General features: G+C 33.0%; 2 protein-coding genes across 4 annotated transcripts in view; both read right to left on the bottom strand.

The window, feature by feature from the left end:
* Positions 1–432: 432 nt before the first annotated feature.
* Positions 433–6,249, bottom strand: LOC107895391 (uncharacterized). Its single transcript, XM_016820679.1, has 6 exons — positions 6,232–6,249; positions 2,746–2,804; positions 2,317–2,392; positions 1,276–1,377; positions 1,025–1,164; positions 433–964 (listed from the first exon to the last, which is right to left on the bottom strand). The coding sequence occupies exons 1-6, from the start codon at positions 6,247–6,249 to the stop codon at positions 433–435; spliced, it is 927 nt and encodes a 308-aa protein (XP_016676168.1).
* Positions 6,250–12,619: 6,370 nt separating this feature from the next.
* The window catches only part of LOC107896255 (disease resistance protein At4g27190), a 36,031-nt gene continuing 30,570 nt past the window's right edge, over positions 12,620–18,080 (bottom strand). For 2 of the 3 annotated variants that reach the window (XM_016821367.2, XM_041078019.1), the window contains exons 6-8: positions 13,388–13,576; positions 12,963–13,310; positions 12,620–12,860 (exon numbers count right to left, since the gene is read on the bottom strand). In XM_016821367.2, coding sequence (XP_016676856.1) covers positions 12,777–12,860; positions 12,963–13,310; positions 13,388–13,576 — 621 coding nt within the window. In that variant the 3' untranslated portion in view covers positions 12,620–12,776. Of the gene's footprint in view, positions 12,861–12,962; positions 13,311–13,380; positions 13,577–18,080 lie in introns of those variants that run through there. The other variant, XM_016821369.2, reaches the window with a different exon arrangement.

An 18,080-nucleotide genomic window follows, 5' to 3' on the forward strand; every position in this document is an offset into this window, starting at 1 on the left:
TTGGTATGTTATTTATTTTTGTTTGGTTTTATAAATATATTTTTATTTTTGGTTTTTTTATGGGCCTGGGCGAACAATTTATACTTGAGAAAACAGCCCCAATAGAGTCTTGAGTAGTCATCAATTAAAAGGATGAAATACCTACTGCCATTCAAAGATTCAGTCTTCATAGGGCCACACATATAAGTGTGGACCAATTGCAATTTTTTAGAGGCCCTCCAGGCTTTATTAGCAGGAAATGGTAGTCTAACTTGCTTTCCTACCTAACATACTTCACAAGCATCATGTTTTTCAATTTTTTTTTGTGAAATTTTCAACCAAGTCTTCTTTAGAAAACTGAAATAGAGACTTATAGTTGACGTGGCCAAACCTTTTGTGCCACAACTTGGATTCATCTAATGCAGTTGTGTTGGCATAAATTGAATTCTTATTCTAATCAACAACAAAGCTTTTGTCAGTCATGATTGCTGACATGAGCTTGGATCCACTTGGACCACTAATCAGATACTTTTTGCCTTTGAATACTATAGAGTATGCCTTTTCAAGCAACTGGACAATACTTTGTAGACTTCTATCAATTTCAGGTATAAACAGAACATTAGAAACAAGTTTGGTACCTGAAGGAGTGTCAATCAACAGATCTCCCTTGCCTTCTGCTTTAATGTATTGTCCATTGCCCACTTTTACTCCTGTTTTGAAGCTTCTATCAATGCTTTTGAAAATAGCAGCATCAGGTGTCATGTGGTTTGTGCAACCACTATAAATCAGCCACCCTTTTGTGATTTTTCTTTTGAAAGTTGAGCAGGAGACAACAAATACTTGTTCTTCCTGATCACAACCTTCTTCTGCCACTTGAGCTTCTGTTCTAGGCTGTTGAGGTTGGTTTTGCTTATACTTGCCTTTTTTTCTACAAACCTTCTCAACATGGCCCATCTGTTTACAAACATTGTACTGCACATCAGGTCTGAACTAGAAGTTAGCTTCAGGATGGCTAACTATTTTGCAATGTGAGCAAGGTGGATACCTTCTTCTTGTTCCATCTCTTCTTGATTTGTCTGGCCAAGTTTTCTTCCCTTTATAGCCAGAGGAGCTCAAGGTTGGTTTACTCTTAGCTTGAAAAGCACCTTCTTGATGCTCCTCCTGTCTGCTAGCTTTTTTTTGTTCCTAAGCATATAGGGCATTGATTAGCTCAATCAAAGAGATGCTTGAAAAATCTCTTGAATCTTCCAAAGAAGAGATTTTGGGTTCATATCTCTCAGGTAAGGTTGAAATAACCTTCTCCACTATTCTGGCTTCACTAAATTGTTTCCCAAGCAGTTTGATGCTATTCACAACAACCATGATTCTATCTGAATATTGCTTAACTGTCTCTAACTCCTTCATATTAAGGTTTTCAAAATCCTTTCTTAAGTTTAAAAGTTGTTACTGTCTTTTTTTTAGTGCCTTAAAACTCTTCTTTAAGCTTGTCCCAAGCCTGTTTTGGAGTCTCACAGGCCATGATCCTTGTGAAAATCAAGTCTGACACACTGTTTTAGATGCATGATGTAATGACCCAAAATTCACGGGCATCGAAAAAGTACAATATCGGGCCTTCGTTTTAGTGAAATGAGTTTGTAAATAATTATTAGAAACATTTATGAAACTAGTGGTGTGCCTAATTAGGTTCTATTTAGGTGAATTTAGCTTCATTAAGAGTAATTAGGAAAAAAAGGATTAAATTGAATTAAGAGTAAAAGTTTAATTATAGATTAATAAAAAGAAAGGGGGATCACAATGACAAATAAACCATTTCTCAATGGTTGAGGCGGCAAGTAGATTTAATTATTATTATTAGTAGTATTATTATAACTATATTATAATTATTATTATTGTTAAATAAATTAAAATGAAGCCAAATGTGTGATAATAATGATATACATGTGCAATTAAAAAAAAGCATACAATTGTAAATTATAGATGTAATTTGCTTATTAATTAAGCATAAGATATTTATTATTTATTACTTATCATTAGTAAATTAAAAGATATTTTTTAGATAAATAATTAAATTATGAGATTTTTGTATAATAAACAAATTGAATAATGACAATTATAATAAAAATATTGGTACATTTGTAATAAATAGATATATGTACACTTGTTATAAAATAATTTTTTTACTTAATATTAAAGTAATAGATAATTAGTATAGAAGGCCCAAAATTGCCTGGTCCAAATTAAAACTACCCAAACCCAAAATTAAAAAAAAACCTAGCCCAAACCTAATGAGCCAAAAATTCTAAAAAAAAAAAATCAGAAAAATAAACCTAAAAAAACCTTAGCCGCAGCCCCTAGGGCCAACTGCCCTCTGCCACCACCTGCTCCACCGCCCGTGTCAGCACCGCTCAACCACCTGCAAGGAAAAAAAGGAGAAAAGACAGCAAATGGGAGAAAAGGCTTGTACAATGGCTATAAAAGTCGATTTAAGACTTTGTAAACGGGATTGACAACTTTTACAATAAAAAATATACTAGATTTCAACCACAATATTAAAAAGCAGATTCAACATCAAGAACAGAGACTAAAAATATCAACAAATCGCAAGAAGCAAAAAAAAAAGCCCAAAGAAGAAATCAAAAATAAAAAATCGAGAGGTGTTTTAAATTTTCGAATCTGTTTCTTTTTTTACTTTTCTTTTCCTGTCTACATGGACATGCATATATGCTATTAAAATAAAGAAAAAAATAAAAAATACACCTTTCTCACGCGGTGGCCGGCGACGGACCACGGTGGCGATTGGCCGAGCTCCTCACCGGAGAAGGTACCTGCAGAGAGAAATAGGAGAAGAAAGAAAATTTTTTGAAGAATAAAATGAAAAGTGAATTTTTTAAAAAAAAATCTGCCTTAAATAACCGGTTAAAACGATGTCGTTTTGGCCGGCCTTCTTAATGCCAAAACGACGTCGTTTCAAGCACAGGACCCGCGCCTTGACCCGACCCGCTTCAAGGATCCGCGTGTTTTTGGGTTTCTGGGATATTTATGCGCGCGGTCCTTCCGCTTTTTTATCAATTCGCAATCAAATCCCTTTTAATTCCTAATTTTGACCCAGAAACTTACTTCGAATTTCAATTTAATCCTCCTTTTAGACGCGCGCTTTAGAGGGTGGGGTTATTTCCAGTTTTAGGCCCTCCATGTTTTTCTGAGATTTTAAATCGGTCCCTTTCTTCTTTGTTTATTTTCAAATTGGCCCCCTAACTTTTTCTCTAATTTCAATTTAGCCTTTTTGTGTTATTTTCAATATTGTAATTAAATTAACTAAGGTAATATATTACTGTTATCTCTTATTATTATTATTATTTTTTTGTTAATATTATTATTATATTTTACTTTTGGTGTTTATTTACTTACTGTTTGTGTAACGCCCTAATTTTCGGGAATTCTGTGAATGTTGGCAAAATTTCATGCTTTGATTTTGTCATTTGTGAGTGAAATTATGAAATAGGACCTATGTGAAAATGTTTGAAAATGCTATAGGCTAATTTGTAGTGGCCAAATAAATAGTAGTGCAAAATAGGAGGATTTGCATGTCAAACCTCCCATTTTACAAGAAGTGGCCGGCCATCATGTTGTTGTAGACAATATGTGCACTTGATATCCATAATTTATGGTACAAATTAATAAAAATTGATAATGGGTTAGGTAAATGTTCCATGATAATGGGTTAGGTAAATGTTCCATGATGGGCATTTCATGTCTTTTGTATTAAAGAATTAAATGGATGAAATATGAAATTTTATTAAAAGAAAAAGGGGTGAAAAGAACAAAGTTTTGTCCATCTTTGTTCATCATAGCCGAAAGTTAGAGAAGAGAAAGGAGAGGAGAAAGCTCTTGAATGTTTGGTCACTTGGGGAAGAAAATTGAAGGTAAGTTCATGGTAGTTTGCTTCTATCTTGATGTTCATGAGTTCTTCTTGATTCTACCTTAACTCTTGAAGCATATTTTGGTTTTTAGTTGTGTTGTGAGCATTTAATCATGAATTAAAATGAAGGAAATGGTTGTTGTTTCATGTTCTTTTGATGAAAAATGGAAGATAGGTGAAGTTGAGCCAAACAAATGAGCATGCATGTGCCTTAGATGCTAAAGGGAAAATCGGCTAACATGTTGTACTTTAAAATGATGAAATGGAGATTATACTTAAGTAAAATCATAGATTTGTGATGATTGATTGGTGATATACATGTTTAAATAACATGCACGCAAGGTATGTGTGAAAGAGTGATTTGGTAATAAATCTGCTTGGGACAGCAGCAGTAACGTGACTTTGGAAAATCACCATAAATTGTGGGAGATGAATTAGAAGCTGAATAAATTATGTAATTAAAGCTTATTGAGTCTAGTTTCAAATGAAATAAATAAGAACATATTTTGAATTCTGTACAATAAGAAATTTGATTCGTAATGAAGAGTGGTCAGATTAGTCAAACAGTGAAACATGGGAAACTTTGAGAAATATCTGGTATTGATTGGCTAAACAAAAAATTCTTAAAATTTTATGGATAGAAGATATATGAGTCTATTTTCATGGAAAATTAACGGAACTTGATTTGGAGTTTCGTAGCTCCAGTTATAAATGATTTAGTGACTGTTGCTCAGGAAGACAGCTTGCAGTGAAATTATGATTATGTGGTAAACACTGACAAAAATTTGTTAATGAGTTGCTTATTGATTTCTTATAAGCTTACTCTGATCTGTAGGTGTGGTTGGCCAAATATTGTAAGGGGTTAATACGTAGTTCGTATTTGAATAGTTAGATTAACGTGTTAGTAATCCAATTGTAGGCGGTTCGTGTGTGGATCTCGTCAGCATATCGTCGCAAACAGGTGTGTAACTAACACCCTCTTATAGACTAGATCGGCACAAGCCGAAAAGCCGAAATGCCGAAAAGCTGGTATTTTGAGATCTTGCGAGTGTGTGAATGCTCATGAGATTAATAGTTTGATGTATATGGTAAATTAAAGTGATAAGACTGCAGAGTGCGCGATTCTGTGCATTTCGATATTTTTGGGCTTAATGGGCCAAAAACGGGATAATGGGCCAACGGGCCCAAATTGGTAAGAAAACGCGGTAAGTGTTTCTGATCGTACGTAAATGGCTATGTTATGTATGAAAACCTTAAGAATAGTTAAATTACTTGAATACCCCTATGTATGCAAAATTACCATTATACCCCTAGGGTTACTTTTGACTGAAAAGCATGACGATCTGATTCTGTATGATGTATGCCATGATTATATATCTGTTGCATGGGGACTTGGGTTATACTATGGAGGAAGCGTCCTGGTGGCTATGCCACAATTATCTGATCTGGTGGCTCTGCCACATATATCTGTCCTGGTGGCTATGCCACAATTATCTAATCTGGTGGCTCTGCCACATATATCTATTCTGGTGGCTCTGCCACAATATCTGTATCTGGTGACTTCGTCACAATATCTGGCAGCCTCGCTGCGATTTCTGTGGTGTGTAGCGGTTGGGTGGATCGAGTAGTCTCCCCACATGGTGTAAGGCTGGTACGGGGGTGTTATGGATGAATCTGGGTTGGGATTTCTGCATTCATGTAATATCTGTTCTGATCTGTTATGGGCCTATGGGCTTTATTCTAAATTTCTATTCTGGGCTAAGGCCAACTTATTCTATTTCTGTGGTTTGAGCTGATATAGGCTATGGTTGGGTTAATTTACACACTGAGTTTCCCCAAACTCACCCATTTTATTTTCATCCACGCAGGTAATCCCCAACCATAGTGGGCTTGGAGCTGTGAGGGAATTAGGAGTGGCCACCCGTTCTGAAAGTTTGATTTTCTTTTGGTGAACTGGACATCCTTTTATTTACGTTTGAAGTTTTGAGTTTTTAAATGTAATAAGGCCGCTTAATTATTTTTGATGGTTTTAATATGTATTACTAAGATAGGTATTACTTATTTTAACTGTTGAAATTGGATAGCTTTAGGGCGCGTTTTCAAAAACAACAATTGATTTCAAAATAACATGACAACAAGCAAAGCTTCCGCAATGAAAGTATTTTCCAAAATTAATCACTTTTCCTAAAAATGACTTAATCAAATCGGTTTCCCAGAAATATCCATGACGTTAAGGTGTGGCAATGGCGGTATGCATGTCTAGGATTGGATCCGAAGGGAGCTTGGTACTTAAGCAGTCCGATGGACTCACCACCTTTTTTCCGGTTTCCTACCTGGCGCACAGTTTCCATTCACTTTAACCTATAATGAAATTATCTTTTAAAACACTAAGTAAGTTTTTCTAGATCAACAATATAAAATGTTTTGAACGCTTCGATGTGGCATGTCGGATCCGGTTATAACGTCTGGGCCGGGTTTGGGGTGTTACAGTTTGGTTATTAGTTCATTAATTTATTGTTATTAACATATTATTATTCTTAATGTATTATCATTACTATTATTTTTATTTTTATTTTTTACTATCATCATTTTTTTAATTATTATTATTATTATTATTATTATTATTTGTTGTTTAATATATTATTACTATTGTATTTTATTTATTTATTACCACTTCTATTGTTATTACTATTATTATATTTTACTACCATTATTTTTCATACGTATATACGCTACTGTTTATATTATTACTACTATAACTACTATATTTTTTTACTCCCTCTATTATGTATTACCAATATATTATTACTACCATTGTTACTGTTATTATTATTATCACTTGTTATTATACTCATCACTATTATTATACTTTATTATTGTTACTTATTATTTTACTATTATTATTATTGTATTCTTACTATTATTGTTATTATATTTCCTTTTTTTATTTACTTATGCATTATTATTTTTTTATATTAACTAATTTAATACATATATTTTAGCACACTTATTTTATTTATATGTCATTACCCTTATTATTAATATTTCATCATTTATTTTATTTATATCCTTTTAAATAATTTTAAATTTTAGATTACTTATTATTTGTATTATTGTTATTACTATTTGTATTTACCATTATTATTACTATTATTTTCACTTTTATTACTATTACTATTATCATTTCTTTATTATTTTCTATTACTATTATTATTATTAATATAAATATTGATATTCTTATTACTACTTTTATTATTATTAATATTATTGTTTTACCACCACTATTATTATCAACATTATTATTATCATCGTTTTCATCATTATTGTTAATTTCCTGTTGTCATGTTTTATATTTCTTTTATTTACTTATGTACTCGTTTATTTCATTTCCCTTATGCATTTGTTTTATGTTATTAACCTTGCCCTGAAGAAAACAATTATTTTTTCATGAAAAGCGATACTCCGTGTTTGGAATTTTGAGAAAATCGTGCCCTAACTTACTGTGTTTCGATTCTTCTCATTTTATCAAAATAACGGAATATTCTTTTAAATCACAATACGAGTTTAAAAAATGCCTATTTTCGGAGATGCAAGGTGTGGTGCCCTAACTTACCGGGTATGACATTTTGTTACCTCGAAATAAGATTTTCGCAAATGAACGCAATATTCGGTGTTCGGGAATTCGAGGAAATGTACCCTAACTTACTGGGTTTCAATTTTCCTCGTTCGCCCTAACTAACCGAATATCCTTTTTAAAAGGAGTTAAAATACATTAATTTTAAATAAAAGGCAAGCTCAGCCTCAAAGTTCGAGATGTCGTGTCCTAACTTACTGGGCATGATATTTTATTACTTCGAGATGAGAGAGTCCTTAACATCCATTTTAATTTATTCAATCATTTTTGGCATTAATACAAAGAGGGGTCGTATTTTAAATTCTTTCAAGTTTTTAAATTTTTGACACTGAGACACTAATTAATCAACTAGGTACCAATTTTGGGCGTATCGAGGGTGCTAATCCTTCCTCGTGCGTAACCGACTCCCGAACCTGTTTTCTTGATTTTCGTAGACCAAAAATTATCATTTTAGTAAATCTTAACTTTTATTAAAATGATTAATTTAAGGTGACCCGATCACACCTCACCAAAAAGGATTGGTGGTGACTCCCTCTATTCGTTTTCATTTTCAAATACAAGTCGATCCCATTTTTTTCAAAAAAATAGTTACGACAATTAGATTAAATTATATTATTGTTAATTAAATAATTAAATTATAAGATTGTTGTGTGAAAAATAAAATAAATGATGACAATTGTATGAAATTGATGGTGTACATTTGTATATATATGATTAAATACTTAATAGATATTTAGAATAAATATATTATAATATATGTTAAGTAAATAAATAAAATAAAGTGTGTACATATATATATAAGGTATAAAATAATAAAACAAAAGAAAAAGAAAGAAGAAAGAACAGAGAGCATTCGAAACAGGAGAAAAGAAAGAAAGAAAGAAAAGAAAAAGAAAAAACTAGGGATTTGAAGTTTGAAGTTTAAATTGGTAAGTCAATTAAGTCCTTTTCTTTTAATTTTGATGTTTTAGAAGTTTTAGAACAAAGTTTTGTAGAAATTAAGTTGAGATTTTGGAAGTTCTTAGGTTTTTTAGTATAGTTCATATTGAACAAATGATTTAATTAGGGATTAAATTGATAAAATTTTTAGTTAGAATTGATAAAGGGATTAAATTGTGAAGTAAGCTATAAGTTTTATGTTGTAGGGACTAAATTGAGGAAAATTCGAAATTAAGAAAATATGCTGAAAAATTAATAGTTAAATTTGAGTATGGATGAAATTTGAATAGAAATAGAGTGTGAATTAAATTAGAAAAGTAAGTAAAATTAGTTAGGATTAAATTGGGAATAAGGTAGGAATTGATTAGAAATTCAATTATTTATTATAATTAGTGCTGTAATTAATAGTATAATTATTTTAATTTTCGTAGCTAGCAAAGAACCCGAGGCATCGGCACCGAAAGGAAAAGAAAAAGTTGTCAAGGAGTAATCGAATAAATTCGGGTTTGTATTACTATAATTCAAATTATTTATTTATTCATTAAATGTTAAATTAAATTATGTATTTGGTAAGTAAATTATGAGGTAAGTTTTGTTATGAAATTGAATGATAATTGAAATGGTTGTTAAATAAATTTTAGTATTGGATTATGATTGAATTGTTGAATTGAAAGAGAATTTGGGATTTAAAGTGAAGTTGAATTGAGTGAGAAATATGTGTTAGTATTGAATTGTATTTTGAGTGGTGAATGGAAAGTGTATTTGATTTTGAAAGTGAATTTTTGAAATGAAAGTGAAATTGTGATTTTAAGTGGAATTCATATGAATATTGATTGAAACAAAGAAAGTGAATTGAATACCCTATTAACTAGTCGGGCTGAGTCGGATATAGTTGGCATGCCATAGGATTGGAAGTGTTCAGGGATACTTCGACCTCGAGTCAATGAGACACTGGGTGTCATACTGTTACTTCGGATAGATTCGATGAGGTACTGGGTACCAACTTTACTTTGGCTAGACCGATGAGACACTGGGTATCAACTTTGCTTTGAACTATCCGATGAGACACTGGGTGCCATTCTGGTGTGTTTGGTTGGATCCGTGTATCCGCCAAAGTCCGGGTTTGTTAATAGGGTGAATAACTGAAATGAGAAAATTAGATAAATTTGATTAATCGTACTATTAAAAATATGAGAAAGAAATTAAGAGTTGAACTGTGAATTGAATTGAAACATGAGATTTGAAGCATGAAATTAAGGTTCATGAAACTGTTAAATATCGAATTATCGATATTGAAATCAGTTGAATAAATGAAATGAGAAAATCGAATGAATTTGATCGATTGAACTATTGAAAGTATGAGAAAGTGAAATTATGAATTGAAATTGAGATATCGAAATAGAAAGTGAAAATAGAATGAATAGGAAATAATGAAATAGTGTATGAGTTAATTGAATATAATCATATGAATTAATTATAATTATTTTATTGAAAAATGTTGGTTCAAATAATTATTAAAAAACTAATGTTACTGAATAACTGATGATTACTGAATGATTCTATTAAGTACTGAACAACTGATTGTTATTGATTGATTATGAATAGAAATGAATATTTTCTTTAGAATAAGTTATTGAATTGAGATATAGAAATGAAATTTATGAAATGGTTATTGATGAAATGTATGAAATGGATATTAATGTAGTAAGAAGATATATAAATTAAAATGAAGAAAAGCTATTTAAAATACATATTATTAAATTAAAATTAAAGCTTACATGCATGAACGATTTATTAAGGTAAAATAGTGGTAAGATTTAATGTGTATATATATTGTTTTACCTTAAGTATTTGAATTATAGTAATACTACTGGATGTATACTCAGCGTACGGTTTATTGCCGTGTGTAGATTAGGTACAAGAATTTTTGAAGAGTTGAATTTTGAGATTGCAAGCTTCCATCTCATCACATCTTCAAGCAACAACAGGGTATGTTTTAAAATTTTGAATAGAATGGCATGTACTTAGGAAAAATATTAAGTATTTTCCAAGTGTCCGTTTTATGTTCTAATATATTAGTGATTAGCCAAGAATTACTTTAGCACAAATGTAATATTCCTATATCAGGTTCCTTGAGTCGAACATGGTATAGGGGTATTACACATGACATTGCCTTGTACCTCTTAACTCTATCATCGGAGTGATGCCTGATGGGGTTAGCTCTCAAGGGTGGTGGTTCAACATCAGCATTGATAACTTCCCACAAGTTAAATGCTTGCAGGTATAGATTTTCATCTTCAATACCCAAATGTGGTAGCCTTCACCTTTAAATACTGGTAGTGGTGCTGGAGAGAAACCTGATGAAGACATTGTTTTTTATAGTAGAAAAGAGAAGGTACTCTAAGAAATCAGCTCTCGATACCAATTTTAGGAGTTGAGACTTGAAACAAAGCAATTACAACAAAATAAGCTTTAAGTAATAGTGACTTGCTGAACAAACAAGAAACTTAGGCTAACAGAACTAGAAAAGATAGCTTAGTTTGAAGCAGAAACAAGAAGAAAATTTGATGATGAATGATTCTTAGATGATCAGAGAAATAAAACATTACATATAACAAGTAATTAACTTGTCAAAATCAGAAAGTGTTACCTAAACACACCTTACTCTACTAACAATGTCTTTAAACTTATAAAACATTGCTTGCACACTTGGTTAAGCTAATTTATCAAATCTATCAGCACCAAATTGCAACAAATTCATTACAAACTTAGTTCAATTGTAACTAAAACAAAACATCATCAAAATATCAAAATGACAGCTGCATGTGCTTCAGCTGCTAACTTCATGGCTCGATCTCAAGCGCTGCATGTAAGCCAACTTCTAACAGGCTTCAAATACATCTGTCTTCTAACAACTGTGCCATCACATCTTTTTCATTATTGATTGGCGAGAAAATATGCATTAGATAACGGGACCGAGTTTCCCAATCTGTTTCATTCTACTTTATACCTTCCCACCACTGCTCTTCTCCTTTGATTGTTTTAAGACCTTTGCTTGACAACTCCCTTTTTAATAGGATTTTTAGCTTTGGGCAATCATAGAAGCCTATTCTCTCTAATTTTGGTGCAATGGATAGGCCATTTGAAATACTGACCAGTTCAGGGAGGTAAAGAAGAAACAACCTTTTCAAACTAGGGAGTAAAGGCTTTAAATATGGTAGAGCAGGTGCATGACTTACAAGGCTGCTCACTTGGGGACAGTTCTCCACAATAATCTCCTCCAAGTTAACAAAACTCGGGAGAAAAGGTTTTAAATATGGTAGGGCAGGTACATGACAAGGGTTTTATTTGGAGAGGATTGCCCAAAATATTCCTCGCAAAGTGAGGCTTTTGGAGAAAGGCATCTATCTGAATTTTGGATGTCCTCGTTGTGGGGAAAGTGAAGATTTAGAACATGTGTTGTTAAGGGGCTGCAAAGCTGGTGAAGTGTGGAGTTTAATTGGAGTCTCAGTTCCTGATGATTCAGTTCATTATTTCATTATGTATTTGCTAAATTTATATAGGATGATACTTTGACTGGGAGGAATATGCGAATTCTTCTGGATTAATCCAGATTTTTGGACTTAGGATGGGGGGTACAAAATAAACTTATTGAGTTTTAGTTTATGGTGGCTGTTTTAATGAGTAATTATGATGATTTTTCTTTTAAGAAAAATTTCTATTGAGCCTTATTTCACTAAAAATAAAAATAAAAATTTAAGTTATTTAATTAAAAATATATATACATATTTCAATGATACTCTTTAACAAAAGAATAACATTTCAAATTATTTTTAATTATAATAATGTTGTTGCCAAACAAATTTTTAACTTAAGCCACGAATGTATTATTAATTAAATTTATAGTTTTTAGATTAAAATTATGAAAAAATATTCAAATTAATGTTTTTTACTAAATTAATTAACATTCAAATTTAGTTTTTTAAATTTATTATTAAAAAAATATTTCGAAAATTAAATTCAATAAAATTTATTAATGGGTTAAAATGTTTTGCACACAAAGTCTAAACACAAAAAAAGTATTAGTTTTTTGTCGATTGAGTCTTTAACTTAATTGGTATTGACATTGTTGCTAGCGCAAGAGGGCGTGAGTTTGACTGCATTATTCTCTTATTTAAGAGTTGGAATGGACTATGAGTAATTTTTATACATTGTATCCAAAATTAAATATTATGAATGGTAATGCTACCTTCAGATTAAAGAAAGTAAATAAAAAAAAGTAATTTTTTTTATAAAATCAATCTATTATTCAAAAATCATTTTGGGCGAAACAGGAGACACTAATTTCTCCAGCAGAAAAGGTGGGTCGACTCCTCTCATATCACTAACCTGTAGCAGCCAAATAAACAATTGCACTTGGTAAATTAGTAGTCTGATAACGTTGCAAGAACCCCTAATTAGTTAATCTAGTAATCAAAGAATAAATTATACCTCATAATTTATTGTGTAAATTAGTGCTCCATCAGTTCTGGAAGAGACACAATTAACAACATCAAGTCCTTCCTCAAGCAGTTGTTGTAGCACCTTTGAGAGGGTCAAAGCTTGAGCTCCAACACTGTCGCTGATCACAATTTCTACACCATCCAAAGATTGGCGAACTACAGCACTGCTAGGGAAGGCCTCGATACAGCTCATGCTCATCCCCTGGTGAAAACCACTCGAATTACCCCATACCTTCTTTAACTCATCTCTCTTGCCACTCAGTCCATCGATCCTCTTCTTCAGGTACTTTATGTAGCTAACTGCTCCATCCACTTCATCTGATATTGAACACTTTCCCTGAAAAAAAACCCATGAAATATGCCAAAGCCTGAAAAAAAAGAGGTTATCCATTGATTCGTGTACAGACTTTTTACCCTGATGTACTTAGGAGGGAGAAGGTTTCGAAGAGAAGCATAAAGGGTGGCTATTTCTTGCCTTCTTTGCCTCCCAATGCCCCTATGCATAGACTTTTTCTTATCATCATCGTTACTATTTTCTCTCTTGCCACTGGCCAATAATTTTTGTTGCCGGCCTCTACTCCCTGACACAACAGCGGGGCAACACTGCCAAGAATTTAAATCTAAAACCTGTTACGGTGTGTTTGGTTCAATGTAGTAGTAGTACCGCAGTATTGTTTCCGATGAGCTGTGTTTGACTCATTTTTAACTTTTTTTTAATCACTTTTTGAGCTTTGTTAGTTTATTGTTTCTCCGAGGAAGAAATTCATTTGATTTCAGTTAAAATTTGCATGTCTTCCTTGAAAATAGTGAATAAAGCGCTACGGGGAAAACAATTCTTAGGAATTAACGGGAAAAAGAATTGATTTTTGTTTTCCTGAATTTTAAAAGTAAAATTTTAAACTTTCTTTTTTTTTTGGTTGCGAGATGACTATTCATGCATTGTGCACACTTAGTGAACTCTCCAATAATGGTGAACTCTTTCGAGAGTGGCAAACTCCCAGCACAAGGCAAACACATATAGAAGACTAAACATGGCGAACCCTTCATACTTGGTGAACTATTAAAAACTGGCGAACCTTTGGCAAGATGTGAACTAGTTTTGGCGAATTAGGATGCGAACTGGGATTGCAGAAGATATGCAAGCTGGATGAAGTTGCATAGTGTATGGATTCTTGCGTGCAAGTCACGTTTTCCATATTTTTAGAAGATTTAGAATTTATTAGTATAATATATTTTTAATGTTTATTAGTATAAAATCTTTGTTATTTCTTTCCATAGTTAAAAGTTTTTTTTTTGGTTATAAATACTCTTGTTACATTGTTTAAAGATATATGCATATGAAAAAGAAAAGCTTTAGCAGACAATTTAGTTGCTAAAATTCTTTGTTTTCTTCTCCGTCATTCTTTCTTTCTTAGCATCGAATTCCAACAATTGGCATCAGAGCAACTTTCTTAAGGGTCATTGTTGTTCTTTCTGTGTTATACATGGCTTCCTTGAGTTTTTCTCCACCTTCACTGGTGTTTTCAATGGTGAAAAATATCATATTTGGTTGTTAAGATGAAGACCTACCTGTAGGCTTATTACTTGTGGGAGGTTGTGAATACAGATGTCGAGCTCGCATCATTGAGGGACAACACTACGGTCATTAAAATCAAGCACCACAGTAATGAGCGAGCTAAAATATATTAGGCGATGTCCTGTATATAGAATGAAGTCTCGGATGTTATATTCACACATATTATGGCTTGCGAGACCCCAAAAGAAGCTTGAGATAAGCTAAAGGAGGAGTTTCAAGGTTAGGTTAAGACCAAATAACAACAACTCATTAATCTTAGAAGAGATTTTGAGAAATTGAAAATGAAGGAGGCTGAAACAGTGAAACAATACGCAGACAAATTCATGATGGTAATTAATAACATTAGGTTGCTTGAGGAATAGCTTGCAAATAGCAAGGCCATTGAGAATATTATAACAACACTTTCTGAAAGGCATGAATCTAAAATTTCATCACTTGAAGACTCAAGGGACCTATTGGTGATCTCTCTTCTAGAATTGATAAATGTCCTATATGCTCAAGAGCAAATAAGAGCACTAAGGCGAGAGGACCATGCAAAAGAAGCATTGCGAGCCCTGAGTATTGATGGTGTGAACCCCTAGAAATATAATGGTAAGAAAGGTTTGACATAGAAGAACAAGAGGGTGAAGCAAGATGGTGGAAAGAAGAAATATTCACCATGTTCGCACTATAAGAAAAACACTCACCTTGAAAAATATTATTGGTTTAGACCTGATATAAAATGCAGATAATGCATGCAGTTGGGTCACATGGATAAAGTATGCAAAAACAAAGGCAAACCCCTCAACAGCATATGCAAGCTCAAGCAGTTACGGGATATCACATTCAGAAGGAGTAGATGTTCATAGCAATGTGTTCTGCATCGAAAAATAGAGTCGCAAAAGGTTAGTTGATCGATAATGGATACACCAACCATATGAACTTAGATGAAAACATCTTCAGAAAGATTGACAGAAGCTGTGATATAAAGATGCGGGATGGTAACGACAAACTCCTAGAAGCTATAGGTAAGGGCGAATTGGTGATCAATTCACCATCAGGTACTAAAGTAATTTCAGATGTCCTCTTAGTATCTGAGATAGATTAGAATCTCCTTAGATGTCCTCTTAGTATCTGAGATAGATTAGAATCTCCTTAGCATTGGTCAACTGCTTGAGAAAAATTACAATATTGTCTTTAAGAATTATGGTTGCATTACATTTGACTTATTGGGACAGGAAGTTATAACAGTCTCGATGAAAAATAGAATTTTTGTGTTAGACTGGAATCTAGTAAACCCTAAAGTCTATTCTAATTTTGTAGATGTTTTGAACCTTTAGCACAAAAGACTGAGACATACAAACTATAAGTCTATTAGTCGAATGCGTGAAGCAGGTTTGGTCAAAGAAACAATCAGTATTGATGAGCATAAAGGCATCTGCGAGGTATGCCTACTTGAGAAACATGCAAGGTTACCATTCATAGTGAAAAAAGCCTGATGAGCTCATGAAAGGTTACGTTTGGTTCACTCTGATGTGTGCAGACCAATAAAACACCCTCATTGAATGGGTGTAGAAACTTTTTCTTATTCATTGATGACTGTACCAAGTATTGTTGGATTTATTTTTTGAAATAAAAATCTGATGTAGGCAAAGCATTTTGGAAGTTTAAAGTATAGATTGAGAACCAGATCGATTGCAAACTAAAGAAGGTCAGGTATGATAATGAAAATTTTAGTACACCTTCCAAAACTATTGTAAAACAGGTGGGATCCATCACCAACTCACCAACATTTACACTCCACAGTAGAATGGAGTGTGCGCGAGGAAGAACAGAATAGTAATGGACATGGCATGGTGTCTATTGTTTGAAAGTAAGTTACCAAAGGAGTTTTGGGCTGAAGCAGTGAACACATTAGTTTATTTGCTGAACAGACTACCAACCAAAACTGTAAAAGAAAAGACTCCATTCAAAACATGGTTTGGAAATAAAAGAAAAAACTCCTTTCAAAACATGGTTTGGAAATAAACTCTATGTTTCTCACTTAAAAGTTTTTGGTTGTGTTTGTTTTACACCTGTTGAATAACCTGTCTGGAGAAAGGGTTTAAGTTTTGGCATAGCATACCTGCTACAATTCCTTATTTTTTGCAATCCCTGTGTTTATCCACACCGGTATTGGTATCAGAGCCTAAGGTTCAGTATAACTCGTCTCTAGTAATCTAGAAGACAGATAGATTTAGAGAAAATTTCTTAATCATAGAAGAAAACATGTTAACCCGACCTTCAACTTCTTCTACCCCCATCTCTTTACCTGATTTTCCTATGAAATCTCATTCTGCAAGGAAGATTTCTTCTTTGTATGAAATAGAAAACTTAAGTGAAGAAGATAAAGTACATCCTATAGATCTTCCTACAGTAAATCCTTATGCTACTTATAGAAAGTCCGCCTTTTCCCCTGTAAAATCTATTAGAACCTTAATCAAAGGCTCTACTAAACAAGTCAGGGAATATATTCAAGCCTCACGGTTTGATAGTTTCCCCATTTATGTAGCCTCTCCAGAACAATTTGTTACCCTTGAAATTCCAACAGAATTTCCAACAGAATGGAAACATGCAGGATATACACACATCCATTTTGGAGCCATACGCCTTGCTCTAAACTACCATGGTACAGCTGGAAAGCCTGTAGTTGCAAGAATTGCACTTTTGGATTCTAGATATTTGGAATACCAAAATGCATGCATTGCTACTGTTGAAGCAACATTAAACTCAGGCCTTGTTATGGTTACTCTTTTTCCAAATTTTACAATGGCATTGGTAGACCCTAATCTGACTAAAGCTTTGAAGGTTCAGATTCAAATAGCAGGAGCACCACAAGTGGCTTCAGCTATTATTGCAACTCTCCATTATCAGATCTTCTACAGAATCCAGGATCATGCCTTTAATATTTCTAGGCATAGAACAGATGACTCCTTACTTATCTCAGTAAACACAAATGACCAGCCTTATTGTGTTCATGTTCAAGACAGATTCTAAAAAGGGAACTTATCAAACTTCTCCCAGAAAAATGGATTACTAGTTATGAACGACTCCATGAGTATAGCCAACCAATCCAGTCAACCTCAAGTCAGATTATATCAAAGGGAGACAGAACAACTGAGATCTAATTTGATCATAATCATCTTCACAATCCACAGAATCTCAATATATTCCCGACCCAGTTAATGATGCAACCAATCGAAAGACTGGAACAACTCCAAGACCAAGAAGATCCAGACTGCTGTTGTCCATTATGTGAATTAGGCCCAGAAAGAAGCCTGATAGAAAGTTTTTCCGCAGAAGGAAAACCTCTATACATGTTTAAAGACCTAGAACTGGACACTGTCCTTGGGCTTTAAACTGTTCATGTGAGTTATGTACAGATGACAGAATGACTGCCTAGATTGATGGCATGAATATGTCTGCATCAAATCCAGGAAAGAAGAAGAAAAAGAAAAACTCTACCCAGGACGAGTTTTACAAAAGATGGATGGAAGGAGATCCAGACATTGG

Source organism: Gossypium hirsutum, chromosome A10 (genome assembly GCF_007990345.1).
Source record: "Gossypium hirsutum isolate 1008001.06 chromosome A10, Gossypium_hirsutum_v2.1, whole genome shotgun sequence".
Taxonomy (NCBI): domain Eukaryota; kingdom Viridiplantae; phylum Streptophyta; class Magnoliopsida; order Malvales; family Malvaceae; genus Gossypium; species Gossypium hirsutum.